Source organism: Portunus trituberculatus, chromosome 21, assembly GCF_017591435.1.
Source record: "Portunus trituberculatus isolate SZX2019 chromosome 21, ASM1759143v1, whole genome shotgun sequence".
Lineage (NCBI taxonomy): Eukaryota > Metazoa > Arthropoda > Malacostraca > Decapoda > Portunidae > Portunus > Portunus trituberculatus.
The window spans coordinates 9,361,667-9,386,484 of NC_059275.1; the positions used below are offsets into that span (position 1 = coordinate 9,361,667).

General features: G+C 38.2%; 1 protein-coding gene across 1 annotated transcript in view; it reads right to left on the minus strand.

Moving 5' to 3' along the window:
• The window catches only part of LOC123507001, a 118,705-nt gene that overhangs the window by 88,032 nt on the left and 5,855 nt on the right, over positions 1 to 24,818 (minus strand). The window contains exons 11-28 of the mRNA XM_045259497.1: positions 24,094 to 24,239; positions 22,496 to 22,614; positions 21,510 to 21,641; positions 20,777 to 20,990; positions 20,509 to 20,642; positions 20,078 to 20,244; positions 17,158 to 17,331; positions 16,775 to 16,884; positions 15,368 to 15,526; positions 15,071 to 15,199; positions 14,165 to 14,349; positions 13,786 to 13,968; positions 12,318 to 12,603; positions 11,676 to 11,817; positions 10,801 to 10,974; positions 10,314 to 10,492; positions 9,366 to 9,512; positions 8,241 to 8,387 (exon numbers count right to left, since the gene is read on the minus strand). Coding sequence (XP_045115432.1) covers positions 8,241 to 8,387; positions 9,366 to 9,512; positions 10,314 to 10,492; positions 10,801 to 10,974; positions 11,676 to 11,817; positions 12,318 to 12,603; positions 13,786 to 13,968; positions 14,165 to 14,349; positions 15,071 to 15,199; positions 15,368 to 15,526; positions 16,775 to 16,884; positions 17,158 to 17,331; positions 20,078 to 20,244; positions 20,509 to 20,642; positions 20,777 to 20,990; positions 21,510 to 21,641; positions 22,496 to 22,614; positions 24,094 to 24,239 — 2,927 coding nt within the window. The remainder of the gene's footprint in view (positions 1 to 8,240; positions 8,388 to 9,365; positions 9,513 to 10,313; positions 10,493 to 10,800; positions 10,975 to 11,675; positions 11,818 to 12,317; positions 12,604 to 13,785; positions 13,969 to 14,164; positions 14,350 to 15,070; positions 15,200 to 15,367; positions 15,527 to 16,774; positions 16,885 to 17,157; positions 17,332 to 20,077; positions 20,245 to 20,508; positions 20,643 to 20,776; positions 20,991 to 21,509; positions 21,642 to 22,495; positions 22,615 to 24,093; positions 24,240 to 24,818) is intronic.

Sequence of the window (24,818 nt, forward strand, 5' to 3'; positions counted from 1 at the left end):
TTGACACTGGCAATGGAAAATGTGTTAACTCAGTGGGTCAAAGAAGATACTAGGTTTGGAGGAGAGGAGCATCGTCAAGACTGGACTTGGTCTTTAGTACAGAGCCAATGGTCATTGAGGAGATGAGGGTGGAGTGCCCTTTAGCAAAGAGTGATCATGCAGTTTTGGAGTTCAAGGTGATAGACGAAGAGAAATCTAGAAGAAATGAAGAATATAAAGTGGGAAGATGGAATTATGCCAAGACAGATTTTGGAAACCTAAAGAAATTCTTTCAAGAGACAAATTGGATGAAATTCAAGAGTGCTAAGGAGCAAATGAAAAGTGGAAGGAATTTATAAAAATATACAAAGAAGGTGAGAAAAATTTGTACCAATAAGACAACATAGAGAAGTTGGAAAGCAGGACTGGTTTAACGATAGATGTGAAAAGGCTAGAACAAGAAAAGAGGATGCATGGAAGAGGTGGAGAAGGAAAAGACGGATTAAGCAGTGGGAAAGTTACAAAAGAGCAAGAAATGAATATGTGTTGATTAGAAGAGAAGAAAGAAAGAAACAAGAAAAGGATATAATTGATAAATGTAAAGACCAACCAAGGCTTTTTACAGACATGTGAACAACAACATCAAAAATAGAGAAAGTATTGAAAGTTTAGAAGTAAATGGAGTATGCAGTGAAGATCCCAGGAAATGGCAGAGGCTATGAATGGATGCTTTGGAAGGTATTCACAAAGGAGACTGCTTTTGACAAACCACTGGTAATGGAACAGAAAGGGATTATGAAGGAGTTTCAAGTAACTGTGGAGGAGATCAAGAACATGATGGGGAGTTTAGAAGTGAGAAAAGCTGTGGGACCTGATGGGGTATCAGGATGGATTTTAAGAGAATGCAGGAGCAACTGGCAGAAAAAGTTTGTGAAGTAATTGATGCCTCATTAAGGGAAGGTGTAGTGCCCCAAGACTGGAAAAGAGCTAACATTGTCCCAATCTATAAATCAGGTAACAAGAGAGACCCATTGAACTATAGACCAGTGTCACTTACAAGTGTGGTAGCTAAGATGTGTGAGAGGGTGGTGAAGAATAGATGGACAGACTTCTTGGAGAAAAATGACATACTTTGTGAGTGTCAATTTGGTTTTAGAAAAGGGCGTTCATGCACGACAAACCTGATATGTTACTATTCGAGGGTGATAGATGTAATACAGGAAAGAGATGGTTGGGCTGATGGAATATATCTGGATTTAAAAAGGCCTTTGATAAGGTACCACAGAGACTGATCTGGAAACTTGAAATGGTAGGAGGAGTGCATGGCAGTTTACTAAAATGGATGGAAGACTTTTGGTGGGAAGAGAAATGAGAACAATAATTAAGGACAGACCATCAGAATGGGGATTGGTGGAGAGTGGAGTTCCACAGGGATCAGTGTTGGCACCAGTAATGTTCGCGGTCTACATAAATGACATGGTGGATGGGGTGTCCAGTTATGTGAGCCTATTTGCAGACGATGCAAAATTGTTAAGAAAAGTGAGATGTGACAAAGATTGCGAACTACTCCAGGAAGACTTGGACAGAATATGGAAATGGAGCTGTACATGGCAAATGGAGTTCAACACGACAAAATGCAAGAAAATAGAGTTTGGCAAGAGTGAAAGAAGAATCAGGAGTATGTACAAGATAGGAAATGAAGACATAAAACCAGTCATGAAGAAAAGACCTTGGGGTGACAATTACCAATGACCTATCGCCAGAGAGACATATAAACAAAATAATTGGAGAAGTATTGAACTTATTGAGGAACATAAGAGTGGCGTTCAGATATTTAGATGAAGAAATGATGAAGAAAATAATTACTGCAATGATAAGACCGAGGCTTGAATATGCAACAATACAGTGGGCTCCGAACTTAAAGAAACACATAAGGAAACTAGAGAAAGTACAGAGGGCTGCAACAAAATGGTGCCTGACTTAAGAGATTTGACTTATGAAGACAGACTGAAAAGAATGCAACTTCCACCCTGGAAAACAGAAGAGAAAGGGAGACCTGATAGCAATATACAGAGTGATGATTGGCATGGAAAAAATGGATAGGGAAGATCTGTGTATGTGGAATGAAAGAATGTCGAGAGGGCATGGGAAAAACTAAAATGGCCACTTATAGGAGAGATGTGAAAAATATAGCTTCCTCATAGAAGGGTGGAAGCATGGAATAGTTTAGACGTGGAAGTGGTCAACGCAAGGAATATTCATGATTTTAAGAAAAAGCTGGACATTAATAGATATGGAGACGGGACAACACGAGCATAGCTCTTTTCCCGTATGTTACAATTAGGTAAATACAATTAGGTAAATACACACACACACACACACACACACACACACAAATTAGATAAACTAAACTAGATAAACTGATAAAGGAGAAGATGGAAATGAAAGAGAATAAAGAACAGGAAATGGAGTTTATAAGACTGAGAGAAAGGATAAGAAAAGTGGAAGAAAATGAAGCTAGGCTAAGAGCGGAAAACGAAGAACTAAAAAAGGAAGTAGCTAACTACAAGAAGCAGATGGAAGAAGGACTCGGTAAAGCCGAGAAAGAAAAAGAGAAGCTGAAAGATCTAGTAAATAAGGAAGAGGAAAGAGTACAGAACGTGATTAAAAAAGAAGTACAAGCATGGAAAGTCCAAGATAAGAAAGATAAGGCCAATTTTCAGGAGGTGATTCAAGAACAACTTAAAGAAAAAGAAGAAAATATGACAAACAAAATGATAGGAGTCCTCAAGACAAAAGAAAATCTAGTTAGAGAAATTGCCGAAAAAAAGAAGAGTGTAGTCGTATTTGGAATAAAAGAAAAAAATATAAAATATAGACCAAAAAGAGAAAAAGAAGAAATGAAATCAGTCAAAGACCTACTGAAGAATCTTAATGACAAAGATAGGCAGAACTTGGAAGAAGAAGTAGAAGAAATAAACAGAATGGGACCATATCAAGAAGGAAAATTAAATTAAAATACTACTAAAATCACAAGCAGCAACAGAAGAAATATTATATAGAACAACAAAACTTAGAGAAACAGAAGGCTGCAAGGATATCTATATAAAGAAAAATAGAAATGAGGAAGAAAGGAAGAGATACAATGAACTGGCAGCAGCAGTAAGGGAAAAGCATAATGAAAGGTCAGAAGAGGAGAAGAAGGCATTTTTTTGGAGAATTCTAGGAGACAGGATAAGGAAATGGTATATAAACGAGAAGGAAGAGAAAAAAGTGGAACAAGTTTAACTAAAAATGATAAAGGCAAAAGACTAAAAATGATGTATATGAACATAGACGGGGTTTTATCAAGTAAATTAGAATTAAGAGATTACATAAGGAAAGAAAATCCAGATATTGTATGCCTGGCTGAAACAAAACTAAATGAGGCAATCATAATAGATTTGGATAATAGGTATAATGTATGGAGAAGAGACAGAGTGGGTAAAGGAGGAAGAGGAGTCATGATAATGTTAAGGAAGGAGATAGTGATAAACCAAGTGGAATGTGCGGAAGGAAAAGCAGAAGTATTGTATATTAAGATGCATATTAATAAAAAAGAGATAACAATCATTGTAACATATGTGCCACCAAAACAAATTCATGGACCAATCAAGAATATAAAGACATGATAGATGACACAATAAGGAGTCTAATGAGAATCGTTAAAGAAAGGAGAAAAGTGATATTAGTAGGAGATTTCAACTGTAAAGAAGTGGACTGGGAAAATTATGAAAGTGGTATGGGGAAGAAGCCTGGGAGAAAGATTCTTGAACCTAATGATAGACAATATGATGGACCAGAGAGTAAAGGAATGCACAAGATTCAGAGGAAACGAGAGCGAGATTGGACCTAGTTTTACAAGGGGTATACAAATGAATGACGATATAAGATATAAGTGCCCATTGGGAAAGAGTGACCATGCAATATTAGAAATAGATATAGAAGAAGGAAAGGAAGATAGAGACGATTCATACAAAGGAGACCGATTAAATTACAGAAAGGCTGATATTGAGAATCTCAAGAACTATTTTAACCCGTCAGCGCCCAGTGTCACCTATAGGTGACACGATTTCCTTTTGCTATATCTCCAAAATTTATTTTAGGTAGCCATTAAGTTTAAGTTTTCTACAAGCCCCATCATGTCTCTTTTCTTTGATATACTCATCAGCCGCCAGTGTCTTTGTACATAGACACACCAGAAGGATGAAGATGATGCTCTGAGGGAATTTCACCAAATGTTCAAGTTCTTCTCTTATAATGGCTGAACACAGAGTTAAGAGGTGAGTGACTGTGTTCTGTATCTTTGTTGAAAAACACAATAGGATGCTAAATGAAAGCATCACATCCATATAGATTAGATTTATCTCTGGTATGATAAATACATTTTGCGTGTCACCTGTAGGTGACACTGGACACTAGAGATACTATTGATACCAGTGTGAAAACAGCAGATGATAGGTGTATAGTTTGCAGCTGAATAGTCTTTATTTATCACTTGATCTAGTGAGGTATGTTTGTGGACATGATGACAGAACAACTAGCTATGTAATTTATAGACAACATACTCGAAAAATATATATAATAAATATATATAAAATAATATATATATATATATAAAAAATATATATATATTTTTTCTTTGCTTCAGTCTGACTGTTGAAGAGATGCTACAAATATTGGAGAGCAAGACGATGAGATGAGTACCAAGAATCAGCAGGTGCAAGTCAAGAAATTAGAGGCAGAGATGTAGTACAAGTCACGATTTTCCCTCCAGAAGATGGTAAAGAAACACTTGCATCAAATTGTTTTGGGTGCCAAGATAACAAAAGTGGACAGAGTTGCAAGTGTAGCTAAGAAGAGGCAGAAAATCAAAGTTGATTGTCCATATGTGGTGACCATGTACAATAAATTCATGGGAGGAGTGGATCGGTTTGAAAAATGTAGATGGTCTGAGGGTGTCCTTTAGAGGAAAGAAATGGTGGTTTTGCATTTGGTCTTGATGCAGCATGAAAATGCATGGCAGATTCATAGAATCTGTGGCAATAGAAAATGACATACTGTGACTTTAGGCGATCAGTAGTTCAAGGCTATTAGAACTTATCAGACAATCTACAAAGTCACCTTACTGCGGAGTAAGGGGAGAAAAGAGTGCATCAGAAAGTAGACTGATGCTGACATTTTGGGCCATGTACAAGAACCATGCAAAAAGCCCGATGTGCAGAGTGTCAAGAGGAAGAATCAGGTGCAAAAGTGCACTGTATCTTCATGTGCACTGCTTCTATGTCTTCCATAATAAATAAGGAAACAACATATGTCTTCCATAAATAACAAGGATACTGTTTCTGTCTTCCATAACAAATAAGGACAAAAGATTTTTTTAGGTGGATCATTTTGTCACTTTCTTTTACTTGGCAGGAGTGAAGTCCATCATCCATCAATATCACTTCCATAACTATGATATTTTTATAATGTATACGAAAAGCATGTCTCCAATGTGCATAACTGATTATGTTAGATCATAGGAATGGTATTCTTATAGATGCCTGAGTCAAATATATATGGTTCTCTGTTGAAGGAAAAGGATATTCATTGTCAAAGTATGTAACAATGATAGAATTATGATCAATAAATATTCAGTAAACCTTTATAATGCATTTGATTTGATCAACAATAATTCCCATTAGCGGCATCTGTTCAATGATGTACATAAAGATATATGTTTTAGTTTTTGAAAGCAAGAATAGTCAGCAATGTTGAGCTAGTATAGTGCGTCTAGTGCTCAGTGTCACCTTCAGGTGACCATTTTTCAATAATGAAGAATTTTGAGGATAAACATAAAGAGAAAAATGTCTTAGAATAGTGTCAATAGAAACATATAAAAAATAATTGAAATTGCCCAACAAATAAAGAACTATTTTAAAACGTAGACTGGGAGGAGATGGAAAACTCAGAGACAATGCAAGACAAATATAACTTATTTTTGGAAATATACAAAACAGGAGTCAGGAATATGTCCCAAAATATAGACCAAAAGAAGAAGGAAAGAAAGATTGGTTTAATGCAAGGTGTGCTAGGGCAAAGGAGAAAAGAGATGGAGCATGGAAAAGGTGGAGGAGAAATAGGAATCCAACAAACAAGGAAAACTTCAAGGCAGCGAGAAATGAATATGTTAAGGTGAGGAAGGAAGAGGAAAAGAACTTGAAAAGATATTGTCGAAAAATGTAAGGAGCAACCAAAATTGTTCTATAGATTCATAAATGGAAAAATTAGGCAAAAAGAAACAATAGAAAGGTTAAAAGGAGAGAACGGATGGTGGAAGACCCAAAAGTATGGCAGAACTATTAAATAAAAATTCCAGGAGGTCTTTACTAAAGAATCCAAATTTGAGAGGCCACAGGGTAATAGAGAGACAATCTATATGAAAGAGATTAAAGTAACCAAGCTTGAAATAAAAGAGTTAATGAAGGAACTGGATGAAGAGAAGGCAATGGGACCGGATGAAGTCTCAGGCAGAATACTGAAAGAATGTAGGGAAGAACTAGCAAGTCCTATATACAACATCATAAAATGCTCAATAGAAAATGGAACAGTGCCAGTAGAATGGAAAAGAGCTGAGGTGGTTCCCATATATAAGAGCGGAAGGAAAGAAGAACCTTTAAATTACAGACCGGTATCACTAACTAGTGTAATATGCAAGATGTGTGAAAGAATAATAAAGAAACAATGGATCGAGTTCCTTGAAGACAACAAATTAATATCAAATAGCCAATTTGGTTTTAGAAAAGGACGGTCTTGTGTAACTAATTTATTGAGTTTCTATTCTAGAATAGTTGATAGAGTACAAGAGAGAGAGGATGGGTTGACTGCATCTATTTGGATTTAAAAAGGCGTTTGACAAAGTGCCACATGCAAGATTACTGTGGAAGTTAGAGGAGAAGGGTGGCTTAAAAGGAAGCACATTGAGATGGATAGAAAATTATTTGAGGGGGAGAGAAATAAGGACGGTAGTTAAAGATATGAAGTCCAAGTGGAGAGCAGTAGAAAGCGGAGTGCCACAGGGGTCAGTATTGGCACCAATACTTTTCCTCATTTATATTAACGACATGCCAGAAGGAGTGAACAGCTACATAAATTTGTTTGCGGATGATACGAAACTGTGCAGAGTTATAAAGCAAAAGGAGGATTGTGAAATACTGCAAGAAGACCTAAATAAGATCTGGGAATGGAGTAAGAAGTGGGAAATGGAATTCAATGTGAACAAAAGCCATGTCATGGAAATGGGAAAGAGTGAAAGACGACCTGTGGGAATCTATAAGATGGGAGATGGAGTAGAACTGGAGAAAGTCAAAAGGAAAAGGACTTAGGAGTGACGATGGAAGAAAACAATCAACCAGTAAGCCATATTGATAGAATTTTAGAGAAACATATAATTTGCTGAGGAATATTGGAGTAGCATTTCACTACATGGACAAAGAAATGATGAAGAAATTGATAAATACTATAATAAGACCCAGATTGGAATATGCAGGAGTAGTGTGGACCCCTCATAAAAGAAACACATAAGGAAATTGGAGAGGCTACAAAAATGGCTACAAGAATGGTCCCAGAACTTGAAGGGATGACATATGAGGAGAGACTAAAGGCTATGGATCTACCAACCTTGGAACAAAGAAGGAGAGAGGAGACCTGATACAAGTCTAGAAATTGATCAACGGAATGGACCAGGTGGATAATGAGAAACTGATCTTGAGAGAAGAATATGACATCCGAAGCACAAGATCGCATAGTAAAAAGCTGAGAAAGGGAAGATGTCTGAGAGATATTAAAAAATATAGTTTCCCGCAGAGATGTATTGAGACGTGGAACACTTTAGATGAAGAAGTAGTGTCTGCAACGAGTGTGCACACTTTTAAAGTAAGATTGGATAAGTGTAGATATGGAGACAGGGCCACATGAGCATAAAGCCCAGGCCCTGTAAAACTACAACTAGGTAAATACAACTAGGTAAATACACACACACACACACACACCCACACATCCTTTTGGTAAATGGAAAGAGTGCAGTGATCAGCCATTCTTTACTTTTTTGTTCTTGAAATCTCCTAAAAGATATTTCCTTCCAATCTGTATACAGTATACAAATACTGCTAACACTCATCTCAGTGCTAGTGGTGAACTGCTAACACTCACCTCAATGTTAGTGATAATGGTGAACTTACCTTGATGCTAGTGGTGAAGTTGAAAACTGTGGCTGTTTCAGTATTGTGGTAGGTGAAGGACTCGTATATATCAACACGATGATTTACATCCTCAAAATTTTCACCAAAATTAAGCTGTAAACTATTTTCTCTAGTACCATAATGTAACTGAAAGAAAACGATGCAAACTAATGTTATAATTAATTCAATAACAAGTAATAAATCTCTCAGATTTTGCTCCATGATACTAAAACACTAAAAACATTTGTTCTTTAAATTGTTACCTAAGAATTTACAACACACTGTCCTTGGATAACTCCTCCTGCTATTCCTTCAACAACACACTCATTATCGCTTCACTGGCATCAGTTACAGGTATATGGCTCATTTCTACAAGTGTTCCATCATTCTTATAAAGCTTTTATTGCTTGTGTTATGAATCATGGCCTGTATATTCTCCATGCATCACTCAGTAACTCAGTACAACACTGTGTTTAAAACCACCTCAACAATTTCCTTGTGCAAAGCAAGGAGAATTTACACAGAATGGCTCTTCTGTCTGTAAAATGTCAAGCACTGAATTTATTATTCTATCCTTTAAAAAACATATGAGGTATGAACCTAGTTACCATGGAATTATATTCTCTTGGACCATTTTTTTCAGACTGAAGAGTGAGTTGCCAGTTTGTGGAATATGATGTTTCTGTCAGACGGACTTTTAAAGTCATTTGGTGCTGAATGCAAGTGTTTATAATTGTAGAAAACAAATTGTATATCTGTTGTGGATTTGGAGAACCAATCCACCACACATATTAAACTATAACTGGAAAAACAACCCAGTGCCAATTTCCTGAAGGGACTGATTGGTTTAACTTAGCCTACTCTAGTAATGTTTAGAAAAGAGCAGCAGCTTCAAAATTATACTAAGTCTAAGTTTCTTGCCAGAAACACTTTCATGGATAAAATAGGTCAAAATCTTAATAGACTTCATTCTTCCATAACTTACAGTGCCTTGGCAAATATATTTACATCAATCTTTCCATTATGCCTCAATACTCAGCCATTTTCTTAAAAGACACCAGAACAAATCTGTCTGTCTAAGGCTCTAAGCTGAAAGTAAAGCAACACAAAACTTTCCTAACTTACCCGTCTCAACAGCTGGCCCTTGAAATTAATATTTGGAAACTGTGAGAAGAAGAAGCGTACACTGAGCTCTTTCTTGATCTCTGTGTGAACTGAGAGTGGTTCAGTCCACCGGTATTCCAGCTTGATACTCTCACTTGCTGCTGACTCCTGAAAGCAATCATAAATAGTGACCTTTTTTTTTTCTTCTCTTTTTTGTCCTCAACATCTATTAGAAGAAATGTATCTTTCCCTAATTCCTAATATGAACAGAAAAGTCTATGTTATAAAATACTGAAAAAAAAAAATTACATCAAGTGCTAACCATCTTTTTATCAATACTTTATTCCATGATACAAATACATAAGTGTATGAGTATTGTTTACAAAAGGGGTTCTCAACCTGGAGTTCACAAGAAGATTTCTAGGGGTACTTCGATGACTGATTTAATAATATCCTTTGCCGTACCATTGCATATCGAGTTAGTGCCAGTCACTAAATCAACATTCTGTAAGATTTCCAGGGGTATACTTAGATATGGCTGATCTAATAATATCCTTTGCAGTACCACTGCATATTGAGTTAGTGTCAGTCACTAAATTAACTTTCTGTTCAATGTCAGATTACTAGGAGGGTTTGGGTAAATGGCCTTATAACTCAAGGGGGTTCTTAACAGGAAAAAAAAGGCTTGAGAACCTCTGGTTTACACGACTGATTGAAGGATACAATGTCCTATCTTTTAAAGTTAATTTGTCATATATATCTTGAAAACTAAGAATGTTTCTTGTACACAACTTTTCCAGACAATACTTCCATTTGCTGTTTGCTCTGTCAGGATAATTATATATATCCTCAGAGAGAGAGAGAGAGAGAGAGAGAGAGAGAGAGAGAGAGAGAGAGAGAGAGAGAGAGAGAGAGAGAGAGAAAAGTTCCATGAAAAAAAAAAAAAAAAACTCAGGACAAAAGCATTACCGAGGGGCTGTAAAGTGCCTCAAGATTGCCGGTCCACTCGCTTAGACCATGGAAGAGGTTACCCTTGATGGTTCCAGCAGCCATTGCCCAACGTCCATCCTCCTGTGGCAGCAAACAACTCACTTGCATGTCAACCTCCATCAATTCTCTGCCGCCGCTCTGACGACGGTCCACAACGCCTGCATTGTGAGATGCCAAAGTAAAACTCAGTCCACCAAGTTCCCTACAGTACATACACACCACATTGGCCTGTGTTCTATTAACAGTTGTGACACTCACTGTTTGGTTAAGTCTTCACCTGTCATTTTTTTTTCACAATCCAAGACTTACTCATTCATATCTATATTCATATCAACTAGAGAAATCAATTTACACTGGATTAGTTGTCATATTTGTGGCTTAATACTTTAAGACTTTTGGCACATAAAAAGTTATAATTATGTCATTTTTCACAAGAAAAGCTAAAAAAAAAATGGAACATCCTTACCTGTGACCTTGATGGCATCATGGCCTTGATAGGTTACAGTGAAGATGGGTCTGATCACATCTCGTCCCTCCCTGCTGTGGGCAGCAAGGCCTGCAGTGAGTGTTGCAACCTCTCGCCCATTGAGCTCCACATTCAGATCTGCGCGCCGCTCTCTACTGCTGTCCACGTAACGACCTGAGAAGTTAATAAGTATTGACCTGAATAGTGACACTGTCCTGGGGTGGTGGAACCCTGGAGAGATCCTCCTCATAGACTTTATGGATCACACCACTGACAGATCATACTATGCCGATATACTGCAGAAGTTTTGGGAGGCTCTACTTGTTTGAGAAACACTGAGGGAAAGTGACCCAAAATGTCTCTTTTTGCAGAACATTGCTCCTGCACACAAGGGCATGGTGGCCATGAACAAAGTGATGACTTGTGGCTTTGAATTATTCTTCCAGCAGCAGTAGGTCATCACTGTCACTGATGACAAGGAAACAAGTCATACAGGTTTTGGAGGGATTCAAGCCACCATTCTTCAGGGACAGATTTTCAGACTTCAGATGAGACTGAAACAGTGTGTTATGGTCAAAGGCAATTAGATAGTAAAAAAAAAAAAAAAAAAAGCACATTGAGTGAACCTTTGCACTATTTGTTTCCTTAATTACGGTTTGGCCAGGAATTCATTGAATGGCCTCCCCCACTCTCTCTCTCTCTCTCTCTCTCTCTCTCTCAATATATATATATATATATATATATATATATATATATATATATATATATATATATATATATATATACATCAAAGTGAGTATTGAAAAGTATTATATGTTAAAGAGTGTAGTGGTCGGTTTAAAGAGACTTGCATTTGTTCCCTGTGGCACACTCACCTCTAGCTGATATATTTGTCTGAGGAGAATGTAGGTCCAAGTAAATATTCTGAGAGCCGAAGTTAATATTGTAGCTGATGCTGTGTTCCCGTGGAATGGCTGTACCTGGTGTGTTCACTGACAGCAGGAAAGTGCGGTACAGCTGCGTAAAGATAAGAAACTCTGAATACCAGTTTTCTGTATTACTGTAATGCGTTATTGCATTATCAAACAATGAAGTTAACCAAAATGTAAGGAAGTCCAAGAAGACAATCAATAATTCAACATTCTGAACTAAAAGACAAATACAGGTGGGAAACATGTTTGCTCATCTCATGCTAACCTCAAGGGAGTCGGTCAATCAGCTCTAGAATGGCTGAAGTGGTATGGTAGCTGGTAGGGCAAATATATCATGCATGTATCTACTGCCTATGGACATAAGATAATATGATTTTCATATTCTTCCTTCACTGAACCACTCTTTAAATGGCCACTACTGCTTCAAATAAAATTAAACTTGTGCGATCGTGAGTAAGAGATTAAATTTTGGATTAAGATGACTGCAGTGAGTCTAGATGCGTGGTTGAATAAGGAGGAATATGCAGCCTAAATGTACTCCCTTGTGAAAAAAGGACTAAAGGTGTTACTAAAACATCACTTTACCATCCTGCGTTCCCACGTGTAGCGAATCTGGTAAGTGGTAAGCGTTGGATCTGTCTTGTGAAGGGCCACTTGCAGCTGTGCAGGCCCAGTAAGGGGGAAGAAGGGACTCTCCGGTACTCTAGAGGCATTGGGATACTGCACATTCCAGCACAACTTTGCTCCTAACTTATCCTGGTAGGCCGAACATCCAGCCAGTTCCATGCGATCACTCGTCACACCATCCAGTGACTCCCGGGAGTGTGGCACCGCTGCCTCAGCTGACCCGTGGATGAGCACAAGACTGGACCTGCATCATATACTGAAGTAGATCATTTATCACCCCATCACACTTGATATGATATTGTGAAGTGTAATGATACTAAAAACAGAGTCCTTTCCCCCAACAGTGCAGGTAATGTAATGTAATTAGGTTAGGGTTTTCATCCATCAAAATTCCGGCATCTTCACTAACACGTGATATAACATTAAAAAAAAAAAATGTAAATCAATAAAAAAAAAAACTGAATTTATATACCTTTGCTGCAGTAACAAGGTCACAAGGCTACAAACAAGAAAACAATAATCAAAACGTCTGTATCAAAGCAACAGGTTAATAAAAGACGCGCACAACGTGATGCGAGTCGGAGTCATGCCACGAAGGGAAGGTTGGCAGAGGGAGCATGGAGTCCATCTAGTCATCGACTCCATTATTATAAGGGGACTTACAACTAAGTGGGTTTTTTTTTTTTTTTTTTCTTTACCCTTTGTGTTGCCCTTGGCCATCTTTCCCTTCTTACATAAACGAAAAAAAAAAAAAAAAAAAATATATATATATATATATATATATATATATATATATATATATATATATATATATATATATAAAGGGGTAGCAGAAATACTACCCACAGTTTAAAGATTAACAGAGAATGGTAAGTCCACCAAGCATGGTGAGGCGGTCTGTCCAAGGCCTGACGTACTGTACGGTGCAGCGGTGCTGATTGCTGCTGACGACAGACACCACCAACGGGCCTGACAGTGAGACCCGCCGGCCGCTAGTGTCACCCACCCACCCACTGTATTCAGGCCGCCTCAAGGCACAGTTCAGGTCTAGCGAGACACCGCAGAGTGATGATGACTTCTTCCTTGGGCAGATAAAACACACACACACACACACACACACAGTGTCATGGTTAGAGCGCTGGCTTCACAAGCCAGAGGACCGGGGTTCGATTCCCCGGCCGGTGGAGATATTTGGGTGTGTCTCCTTTCACGTGTAGCCCCTGTTCACCTAGCAGTGAGTAGGTACGGGATGTAAATCGAGGAGTTGTGACCTTGTTGTCCCGGTGTGTGATGTGTGCCTGGTCTCAGGCCTATCCGAAGATCGGAAATAATGAGCTCTGAGCTCGTTCCGTAGGGTAACGTCTGGCTGTCTCGTCAGAGACTGCAGCAGATCAAACAGTGAAACACACACACTTATATAACTTACGAAATATTCATAATGTCAATCTTGTCCCTGGGCATGGCAAGGTCTACTCGGACAAGCTCGGAGCCGTTGATGTCGAACCTGCCCTCGATCACTGTGGAGGAGTGGAGTGTGGAAACCAGCTGCGCACCAGACTGCGCCACATGTCCATCCACCAGCATAGAACCAACCACCTCCACCCCGACGCTGTTCAAACGAAAAAAAAAATATGTTGGTGAGTTGGGAGTAATGAGGTGGGAACAAAAAGAGAAGAAATAGGAAGAAAGCAGGAGTGAAGGAGACATCGAAAGAGGACGATGGAAGAAGAGATGAAGCAGGCGCAGTAGGAGGAAGAGAAGAATAGAAAAGTCTGGAATCTTGAAGAACCGTCGTCTACACTTACCTGGGTTTGAGTCTTCCGCTGATGCCTCCCCGCCCTTGTAGTAGGTTGAAGACGTCAATCTTGCCGCTGGCGTGGACGTCGAGAGCCACGCTGGCGGTGACGCTGAGGTTGAGGGGCAGCCCCGCGGTGGTGGGAATGATGTACGCTGACTCGGTTGCCAGCCACGACTTCTGAAGGTTTATGTCCTGCAAAAAGGTGATACGTTTCTTATCTTTTTGGCATAAACATAAACGTGAAAAAAGATGTGTGATAATCTAGCAATGAAAAGAAGAAATATAACTGATAATTTCTGTGGTAGTTGAAATTAAGTCAAAAGTATTTCAAAATGGCGGCTCAGATGGAATAAAAATGACTCCTTAGATACTTTATGACGTAACCCTCTGGCCCATATTTTTAGCTACAGCTATGTCACATCCAGGGACCTTGATAGTAATGGCAGGACGAAAGAGAACGAAGAGGAGGAAGAAAAAGAAGAATATGAATAGGAGAATGTGAAGGAGGAAGAGGAGGACGAGAACGGTTTTAATATTATTATTATTATTATTATTATTATTATTATTATTATTATTATTATTATCATTATTGTCATTATTATTATTATTATTATTATTATTATTATTATTATTATTATTATTGCCATTATTATCATTATTATTATTATTATTATTATTATTATTATTATTATTATTATTATTATTATTATTATTATTATTATCATTATTATTATTATTATTATTATTATTATTATTATTATTATTATTATTAGCAGCAGCAGCAGCAACAGTAGTAGTAGTAGTAGTAGTAGTAGTAGTAGTAGTAGTAGTGCTGTTGTAACAAGGAACACTTAGTCACATTCCCGTCATCCAACACTAAACTACTCCCTTATTCCCTCCTTCACTCACTCACCTCTCCCATGTTGAGGCGACGTATTCTCTCTGCCGGATTGAGGGTGCCGAGTGCCTGCATCACCTCCTGGATGCCATGCAGATGACGGTAGTAAATCTCGTTGCCGAAGGTCTTCATGTGGAACGACACCTGCCACGCCCCAGGAAATATGACGTTACAGGGAGAACAGGAGTAAAGAGACACACAAGGGCAGACTGTGTCATGAAAACAACAAAGGAACGAGCATAAAACACATTCACATGCATATAAAGAGACAGAGACAAACGTCAGTGTTCAAGAGACTTAGAGTGTACGTACCTCAGCGTCCTTTTGCATATATTTTTCTTTCTTTTGCGTTCTCGACATGACCTCACGCAGCTTAGGGTTAGACAGGGCTGCTTCGCTGTCAGAGGGGGACGGGGGCCGGAAGAACATAGCATCCAGTTCACGATCCCAGCCCTCGATTCGAGCACCAATCTGGGAAATAGTAAAGTATTCTTTCCATTTTTCTTTTTTTTTTTTTCTTTTTTGAGAAAAATTACTATTATCATAATTATCGTTGCCTATCGATCACTATATATCATTGTTCTTATTTTCCCTTCGATGAAATCTGAAGAATTAAAGACTGAATATTTTCATTAATCTGACAGGATATGAACCTGAACATAACATCCGTAAGTTTGATCCTCACTCAAATTATGATATCAACTTCACAAATACAGATGACTTGATCATGGCCGCTATTGATGCAGTGCCTACTCTTCCATATATATAATTTACAGAGAAAATTAAGAATTAGATAGTAAATATCTTCTAATTAGCATTATTTGGATCCCACGACACTGAGATGGAAAAGTTGAGAAACTCTTAAAACTTCTAGAATTCGAGCCTCATCCACTTTAACCATATTATCTTATTGATGCATTCCACCATGAAGGAATCATTACTGATGGTTTCCTTTTGTGGGACGAACTGAGAGCCGAGCTTCCGGAGGCGACCCACGTCCTTCTCAGCGATAAGGCCAACTACAGGCGAGCAGTTCGTCCCTACGGGGATGAAGAACAAACAAACCTTGCTGCCCTCTACTTCCACGGGGTGATCAGACCCCAAGTTACGAAGAAAACTGCCTGTGTTTCTCTTCATCCAGGTTGTGTAGTTGTACTTTTGTTTTGAACTGGGACCTAATGCATCTTCCCACTCATTTCCCGCGCAGGCGGCAATTTCAGTTTTGTGGAGTACACTCCCGACATCAGCAAGCTCCACCCCAGAAAGACTCCCGGCGCCCGAGAAGTGCATCCCTTGGACAGCTACCACGGCTCCCAGACAAAATACCAGCCACAGTGCAAGCTTGCCGTTCATCGCGGTTTTAGATAGCGCAAATTAAATAAATTAATTGAAAAAGTACTAATGCAGCATACGCAGCCCACGGCAATTAAATTTATTTTTGATGAGGCAAACTATTTAATAAAAAAAAAAAGGAAAAACAGAAATATAACTATAAGAATTTTTAATTTCAGGCCCATGAAATCAGTTGGTTTGACATCTGAAATGGTGACTCCAAAAGACCGCATATATGATTTGTCTGGCATTTTGTTGCTTTAACTGACTATGAACCATAACTAGAAGGAAAATCGCAGAGAGAGAGAGAGAGAGAGAGAGAGAGAGAGAGAGAGAGAGAGAGGGAATAGTGGGGGAGGGGGAAGTACATGAAAGGTTTTGCCGTACTTCTAGAAGGTTGAGTGAGTGGCCGAAGAGATCTGTGGTGAAATTGAATGTTGCGGAGCGCGGGATGTATGACTCCTGGGAGAACACCACATTGGCGTCCATATTACCACCTGTGGACACACACACACACACACACACACACACGAAAAGAAAAAGAATATATTACTCAGTGTAATGTCTTCATTTGCATGTTCTAATAAAACAATTATAATTAATACATTAAATGTAAGAATTTACTTCATTCCAAATTAATAAAATCGAATCTAAAGTAAAAAAAAAGATAGCAGTTTATTTATTTATTTTTTTTTATTTATTTATTTGTTTTTTTTTTACCTATAAAAAATATATATGTATGAAGAATAAGAAAATGTTAACTTCCTTACCAACGTTGAGTTGATCGTAAAATCCAGAGAGTTCGATGTTTCTCGAGAATTTCCTTACATCTGCAGTGAACTTGCTGGCAATGTCTTGGTTAGAGATGAGACCCTGCAGGTGTGCGCGAGAGGGCATGCTCGTCTCCTTCAGGTTCTCTAAGTGCGTCCACACAAAGGAACCCACTGGGGGAGCCATGCAAGGCAAACCATCACGCTTTGAACATGTAAGACTACACGTACTTACGGTAAGACACAAGACGCTACATAAAACCATAAAACTACAACTTCAGGAGAAAGTTAGCGTTAATATCCTAACTAGTGCTTTCAGCCTTTATTTCTGTGACAGGGAAAGTGACAGATTACAACAGCCGTTCCCTCCGGTTCATATAAGACCAACATACGGCATATTTCAAATCAGTGTCGTATGAAGAAAATTGAAGGGCATCCATGACAGCTACCCATGTAAGGAGACCCACCTCTGCCAGGAAAACAAACAAGAGAACGCCCCTCAACCATTATTAGATTACTATTGCTACTACTACTACTACTACTACTACTACTACTAGTACTACTACTATTACTACTACTACTACTACTGCTACCACTTTTACTGCTACTACTACTACTACTACTACTACTACTACTACTACTACTACTACTATTTCTATTGCTGCTACAATTACCTCTACCTATGCTACTACTACTAATACAACAACTACTACTGCACACACATCACATACACACACACACACACACAAAAAAAAAAAAAAAACAGTAATTATGAAGAACTAGGAAATAAATCTCCTGAGATGAAAGACATCGTTATTTCGGGGCAGGAAATAATGATACATCTAAGAAATTTAGATGTAAGAAAATCACACGGTCCGGGTGGAATTGCAAATTCGGTATTGAAAGAGTATAGAGAAGAACTGGCAAATAAGGTATACAATATAATAAAATGTTCTATTGAAAAGGGAAAAGTACCAGAAGACTGGAAAAAAGCCAATATTGTGCCAATATATAAAGGAGGAAATAAAGAGAACCCAATAAATTACAGGCCAGTGTCCCTAACAAGTACAATAAGCTAAAATATGTGAATGTGTGATCAAAGAAAGATGGACCAAACATTTGGAAGAAAAAAATATAATTAGTGAAAGACAATTTGGCTTTACAATAGGAAGATCATGCGTAACAAACCTTATATGCTTTTACTCTAGAGTCATAGACATAACTCAGGAAAGCTATGTATGGGTTGACAGTGTATTTTCAGATTTAAAAAAAGCGTTTGATAAAGTTCCACACGGAAAATTAATAAGAAAACTGGAAGATATAGGGGGAACAAAAGGAAAAGTGCTGGAATGGATGAAGGATTTCCTAACTGGAAGAACTATGAGAGTGACAATTAGAGATAAGGAGTCCACCTGGAAGGAAGTTATAAGTGGGGTTCCGCAAGGTTCTGTGTTGGCCCCAATTATGTTTGCAATATACATAAATGACATGGACGAAGGAGTAGAAAGCTATATGAGTTTCTTTGCAGATGATGCAAAACTTTTGAAGAAAGTTGGGTCGCACGATGATGGTAGAACTCTACAGCAGGACTTAGATAGACTATGGCAATGGAGTAAAAAATGGGAGATGGAATTCAACATTAAGAAATGTAGCATAATGTAATTTGGGAAGAGCAAAAATAGGATAACAAGACAATATAAATTTAGAAAAGAAAAGATTAAGAAGGTGGAAAGTGAAAAGGACCTGGGAGTTCTCATAACAAAAGAAATGTCCCCCAATAAACATATAAATAAAATTGTTGGTGAGACCTACAACATACTGAGAAATATTAGAATTGCTTTCTCATATATTGATGAAGATATGGTGAAAAAGTTATTGGTATCCTTGATCAGACCACGACTGGAGTATGCAGCAGTACTGTGGTCACCTAACACGAGGAAGAATATCAGGAAAATTGAAAGGATACAAAGAGCGGCCACCAAACTGGCCCCAACCTTGTCGGCTCTTACGTATGAAAAGAGACTGAAGAGACTGGAATTACCAACACTGGAACAGAGAAGAGAAAGAGGCGACCTGTTGACCATCTACAGAATAATGAATAATATGGAGCTTCCTGATAGGATCGACCTGGTGAAGAGGGACAGAAGGGACACAAGAGGACTTGGACTAAAACTCAGAAAAGACAACTACAGAAGAGACTTGAAAAAAACAGCCTCCCCCATAGAGTGATAGATATATGGAACGGACTGGACAGAGAGGTGGTGTGTGCAAAGTCTATACACGACTTCAAGAGAAAACTAGACACTGTGAGATACAGAGACGGGACAACACGAGCATAGGTTCCCCTCTTGTAAAATACAACTAGGTAAATACACACACACACACACACACGGCACACGCCCGGTAGCTCAGTGGTTAGAGCGCTGGCTTCACAAGCCAGAGGACCGGGGTTCGATTCCCCGGCCGGGTGGAGATATTTGGGTGTGTCTCCTTTCACGTGTAGTCCCTGTTCACCTTGTAGGTACGGGATGTAAATCGAGGAGTTGTGACCTTGTTGTCCCGGTGTGTGGTGTGTGCCTGGTCTCAGGCCTATCCCAAGATCGGAAATAATGAGCTCTGAGCTCGTTCCGTAGGGTAACGTCTGGCTGTCTCGTCAGAGACTGCAGCAGATCAAACAGTGAAACACACACACACACACACACATACATAATGTGCATACCTTTAAGAAAAAGTTATATAAATGGAGACATGGAGACAGGACACTATGAGCCCCACTCGAACCTTGCAATACAACTAGGTAAATACAATTAAGTAAATACACACACACACACACACACATACACACACATTTTCCCATTCATCTTTGACTAGACTGTTCATTGAGAGGAGGGCTGACTAACACTAATTAATGAACACTGACCTTGGTTGACTTCCTCGTTGAGTAGCGTCTGCTTGACCAGCTTCACCACCTGGAAGTCAGGGCAACGCATCAGCTCCAGATAGGCGGCAATGCGCAGCTCGGCGTCCTCAGTGTGATCCTGAAACAGTTGCTGCAGCGGGGCGCGGGACACCTCGCAGGGAAAGCGTCTGTAACAAGGAAAATAATCATGATAGTAGCAACAGCAACAAGAGAGAGAGAGAGAGAGAGAGAGAGAGAGAGAGAGAGAGAGAGAGAGAGAGAGAGAGAGAGAGAGAGAGAGATTCAATAACAGGTGATTTGATTATGAATGAGGAAACACACACCAATAGCAAGTAAATGTCACCAGCATTTGAGTAATCTTGACTAGCCAAGTGTTACAATGTTAATGTCAGGTTCATATGGGAGACACCTCGGGGTTTAATGATTCACACCTGAAAGCAGTGATGGCGCCCAGGCGGATCTCGTTTTCATTTTGTTGACTGATGAAACACTGCGCCAGATTCCCTGGGATGCCTTCCGTCACCGCCGCCCCCGCGTTGCCGATTCCCTTCATGGCCATCAGAACCTGCGCCCAGCCGTCAACACACCGACCATCATCAATACAGCGGTAAAGCGGGTATTTGTTGAAAAGAAGTCTTTATAAGTATGTTTTGTATGAGAGATTGACACTGGTAACAATGGCATGATTTCCTCACAGACCTGGATCTTATCTTGTTTAGTTTCCCTATGGCAGGAATCGCCGACGAAGCGCTGCAGTGTGTCCATGACCCTCAGGACGGGCGGGTCTTGAGTGCAGAGTGGATGGTCGCGGCAGTAGGCCTGCACCAGGGACCCCACCCCGAGAAAGGCGTCAGCGTGCACCCTCTCCACCTCCAGCAGCGGCGCCGCCTCCAGAATGGTGTCCAAGTCAGGTCTGTCAGTTGGTCAAAGACTACCACTACAATATGCTATCAATTTTCATATTAGTTTATTTCATCATAACATATATTATATTATACTATATTATGTTGCTTTGTTTAACAGTTTATAGTTCATATTATATCAAATTGTTATGTATCATAATTGTATTTCAGTTTAAAGATGTATCCTTTGGTTGAAAACAGTAATAGCAGAGAAATAAAACACACACACACATACACCCGGTAGCTCAGTGGTTAGAGCGCTGGCTTCACAAGCCAGAGGACCGGGGTTCGATTCCCCGGCCGGGTGGAGATATTTGGGTGTCTCCTTTTACGTGTAGCCCCTGTTCACCTAGCAGTGAGTAGGTACGGGATGTAAATCGAGGAGTTGTGACCTTGTTGTCCCGGTGTGTGGTGTGTGCCTGGTCTCAGGCCTATTCGAAGATCGGAAATAATGAGCTCTGAGCTCGTTCCGTAGGGTAACGTCTGGCTGTCTCGTCAGAGACTGCAACAGATCAAACAGTGAAACACACCTAGAGATGAAGGAGAGGGAGGTGAGCCAAGTGTTGGTGAGGATGTTGTTGTGGTCCTGGCCCATGAGGTCGCGCATGACGCCCACGCTGGCCCCCGTGCCAAGCACCGGGAGGGCGTCGTCGAACACAATCCTGGAGCGGGAGGAAGATGAAGAGAAAGGTGAAGGAAGTGCAGGAATTAACCAGTATACACAATCGTGCCAAAATGAGTTCATCCATTTGTTTGAAGAGAGTTACAGACATCGAAAATACTATCATCCGTATTTCAATCTCTCATCTTGTAAAATGGGGAATATAAAATTACTTAGAAAAGGATATGTTCCCCAATGTATTTCCCTATGTAATATTTTATTTTATGTTAAAGGAGAAACTGGCCAAGGGGGAATAAAAAGCCCACTTAATTTCCATACCCCTTAAAAGTCAACAGAGTCAGCCGAAAGAAAGGGACAAATGTCTTGCAGTATCCCTCTTAAAAGAAGTCAAGTTGTAGGAAGATGAAAATACAGAAGCAGGCAGAGAGTTCCAGAGTTTACCAGAGAAAGGTATGAATGATTGGTAGTACTGGTTATTAACTCTTGCATATTTTATTTTATGTTAAAGGAGAAACTGGCCCACTTAATTTCTGTACCCCTTAAAAGTCAACAGAGTCAGCCGAAAGAAAGGGACAAATGTCTTGCAGTATCCCTCTTAAAAGAAGTCAAGTCGTAGGAAGATGAAAATACAGAAGCAGGCAGAGAGTTCCAGAGTTTACCAGAGAAAGGTATGAATGATTGGTAGTACTGGTTATTAACTCTTGCATTAGGGAGTTGGAAAGAATAGGAGTGAGAAGAATATGTATATAGCGATCTAGTGCTGCATTATGTACAAGCATGTCTCTAAAAATCCTTTGAAAGATGTCAAAAGAAATATCGTGCAGCATACTCGCACGTGGTAGTTTATTCACCTTTTTGTGTAGGTAGAGAAGCTTAGCCAATCAGAAAACTCACCGCTCGGGACCCCAGTCTCGTTCCTCGTTGATTCCCCACAGCTCCTGGAAACTGAGGTGGCGCAGAGCCTGAACCAACTCAAGGAAAAGACGCGGAGCATTGGTGCCCACGCCCTCATTCTGAAGGTGCACGGGAGATGTGGTAGTGATTCAAAAAGCCTTACACTGAAGTTGAATATTATAACATCTTCATGTGTGTGCCATTATCATGTTTGAAATGTTAAAGTGCATTCCACTCATTCTTTGCTTGAGATTTGTGATGTGTGTAGTTTCGTGAGCAGTCATGAGAAACCATCAATGAATGGACAGAAAGTCACCACACACACACACACACACACACACACACACACACACACACACACACACACACACACACACACACACACACACACAACTAAAAGCTGAGAGATAGAAAGATAAATAAATAGGTAGATAGATAGATGGATAGATAGACAGACAGACAGATAGATAAATAGATAGAGAGAGAGAGAGAGAGATAGTTAGATAGATAGATAGAGATATAAATATATATATATATATATATATATATATATATATATATATATATATATATATATATATATATATATATATATATATATATATATATATATATATATATATATATATATATATATATATATATATATATATATATATATATATATATATATATATATATATATATATATATATATATATATATATATATATATATATATATATATATATATATATATATATATATATATATATATATATATATATATATATATATATATATATATATATATATATATATATATATATATATATATATATATATATATATATATATATATATATATATATATATATATATATATATATATATATATATATATATATATATATATATATATATATATATATATATATATATATATATATATATATATATATATATATATATATATATATATATATATATATATATATATATATATATATATATATATATATATATATATATATATATATATATATATATATATATATATATATATATATATATATATATATATATATATATATATATATATATATATATATATATATATATATATATATATATATATATATATATATATATATATATATATATATATATATATATATATATATATATATATATATATATATATATATATATATATATATATATATATATATATATATATATATATATATATATATATATATATATATATATATATATATATATATATATATATATATATATATATATATATATATATATATATATATATATATATATATATATATATATATATATATATATATATATATATATATATATATATATATATATATATATATATATATATATATATATATATATATATATATATATATATATATATATATATATATATATATATATATATATATATAGAGAGAGAGAGAGAGAGAGAGAGAGAGAGAGAGAGAGAGAGAGAGAGAGAGAGAGAGAGAGAGAGAGAGAGAGAGAGAATATAGTGCAGGCTATTTTTTCTTCCAGATACATGTCAAGTGTGAGAAGCAATGCTACATATTCACCTCCATGTTCTCGGCGATCTTGTCAAGGATTTGGTTTGAGCGGGAGCCCCAGAAGTGTGCATCGTCCGCTCCGTCAGCAGGGTTCCCTTCGGCATGGACGTGGTTGTGGTAATCATACAACAGGTTGGTCCGGCCATGCACGCTGCCTGTATACCAAAACACAAAATGAGTTCTATATTTCCATGCACTAGGGCCTTCAAGTTATGCCAGCTGTCCGATATCTTATGGCAATGTTTCCACAGTAAGGCTCAACATCGAATTTGTTTTATCAGGTTATTGTTATCTGAATTGCTACACCTCCACCGTGAAGAAAGGGAACAATGCGCCTTGATTGTTACACACCCATGCACCGTGAAGGAAGGGAACACCGTGAAGCACCGTGAAGGAAGGGAACAGTGAGCCACACCCATGCACCGTGAAGGAAGGGAACAGTGAGCCTTGAATGTTACACACCCATGCACCGTGAAGGAAGGGAACAGTGAGCCTTGAATGTTACACACCCATGCACCGTGAAGGAAGGAACAGTGAGCCTTGAATGCTACACACCCATGCACCGTGAAGGAAGGAACACCACACCCATGCACCGTGAAGGAAGGGAACAGTGAGCCTTGAATGCTACACACCCATGCACCGTGAAGGAAGGGAACAGTGAGCCTTGAATGTTACACACCCATGCACCGTGAAGGAAGGGAACAGTGAGCCTTGAATGCTACACACCCATGCAC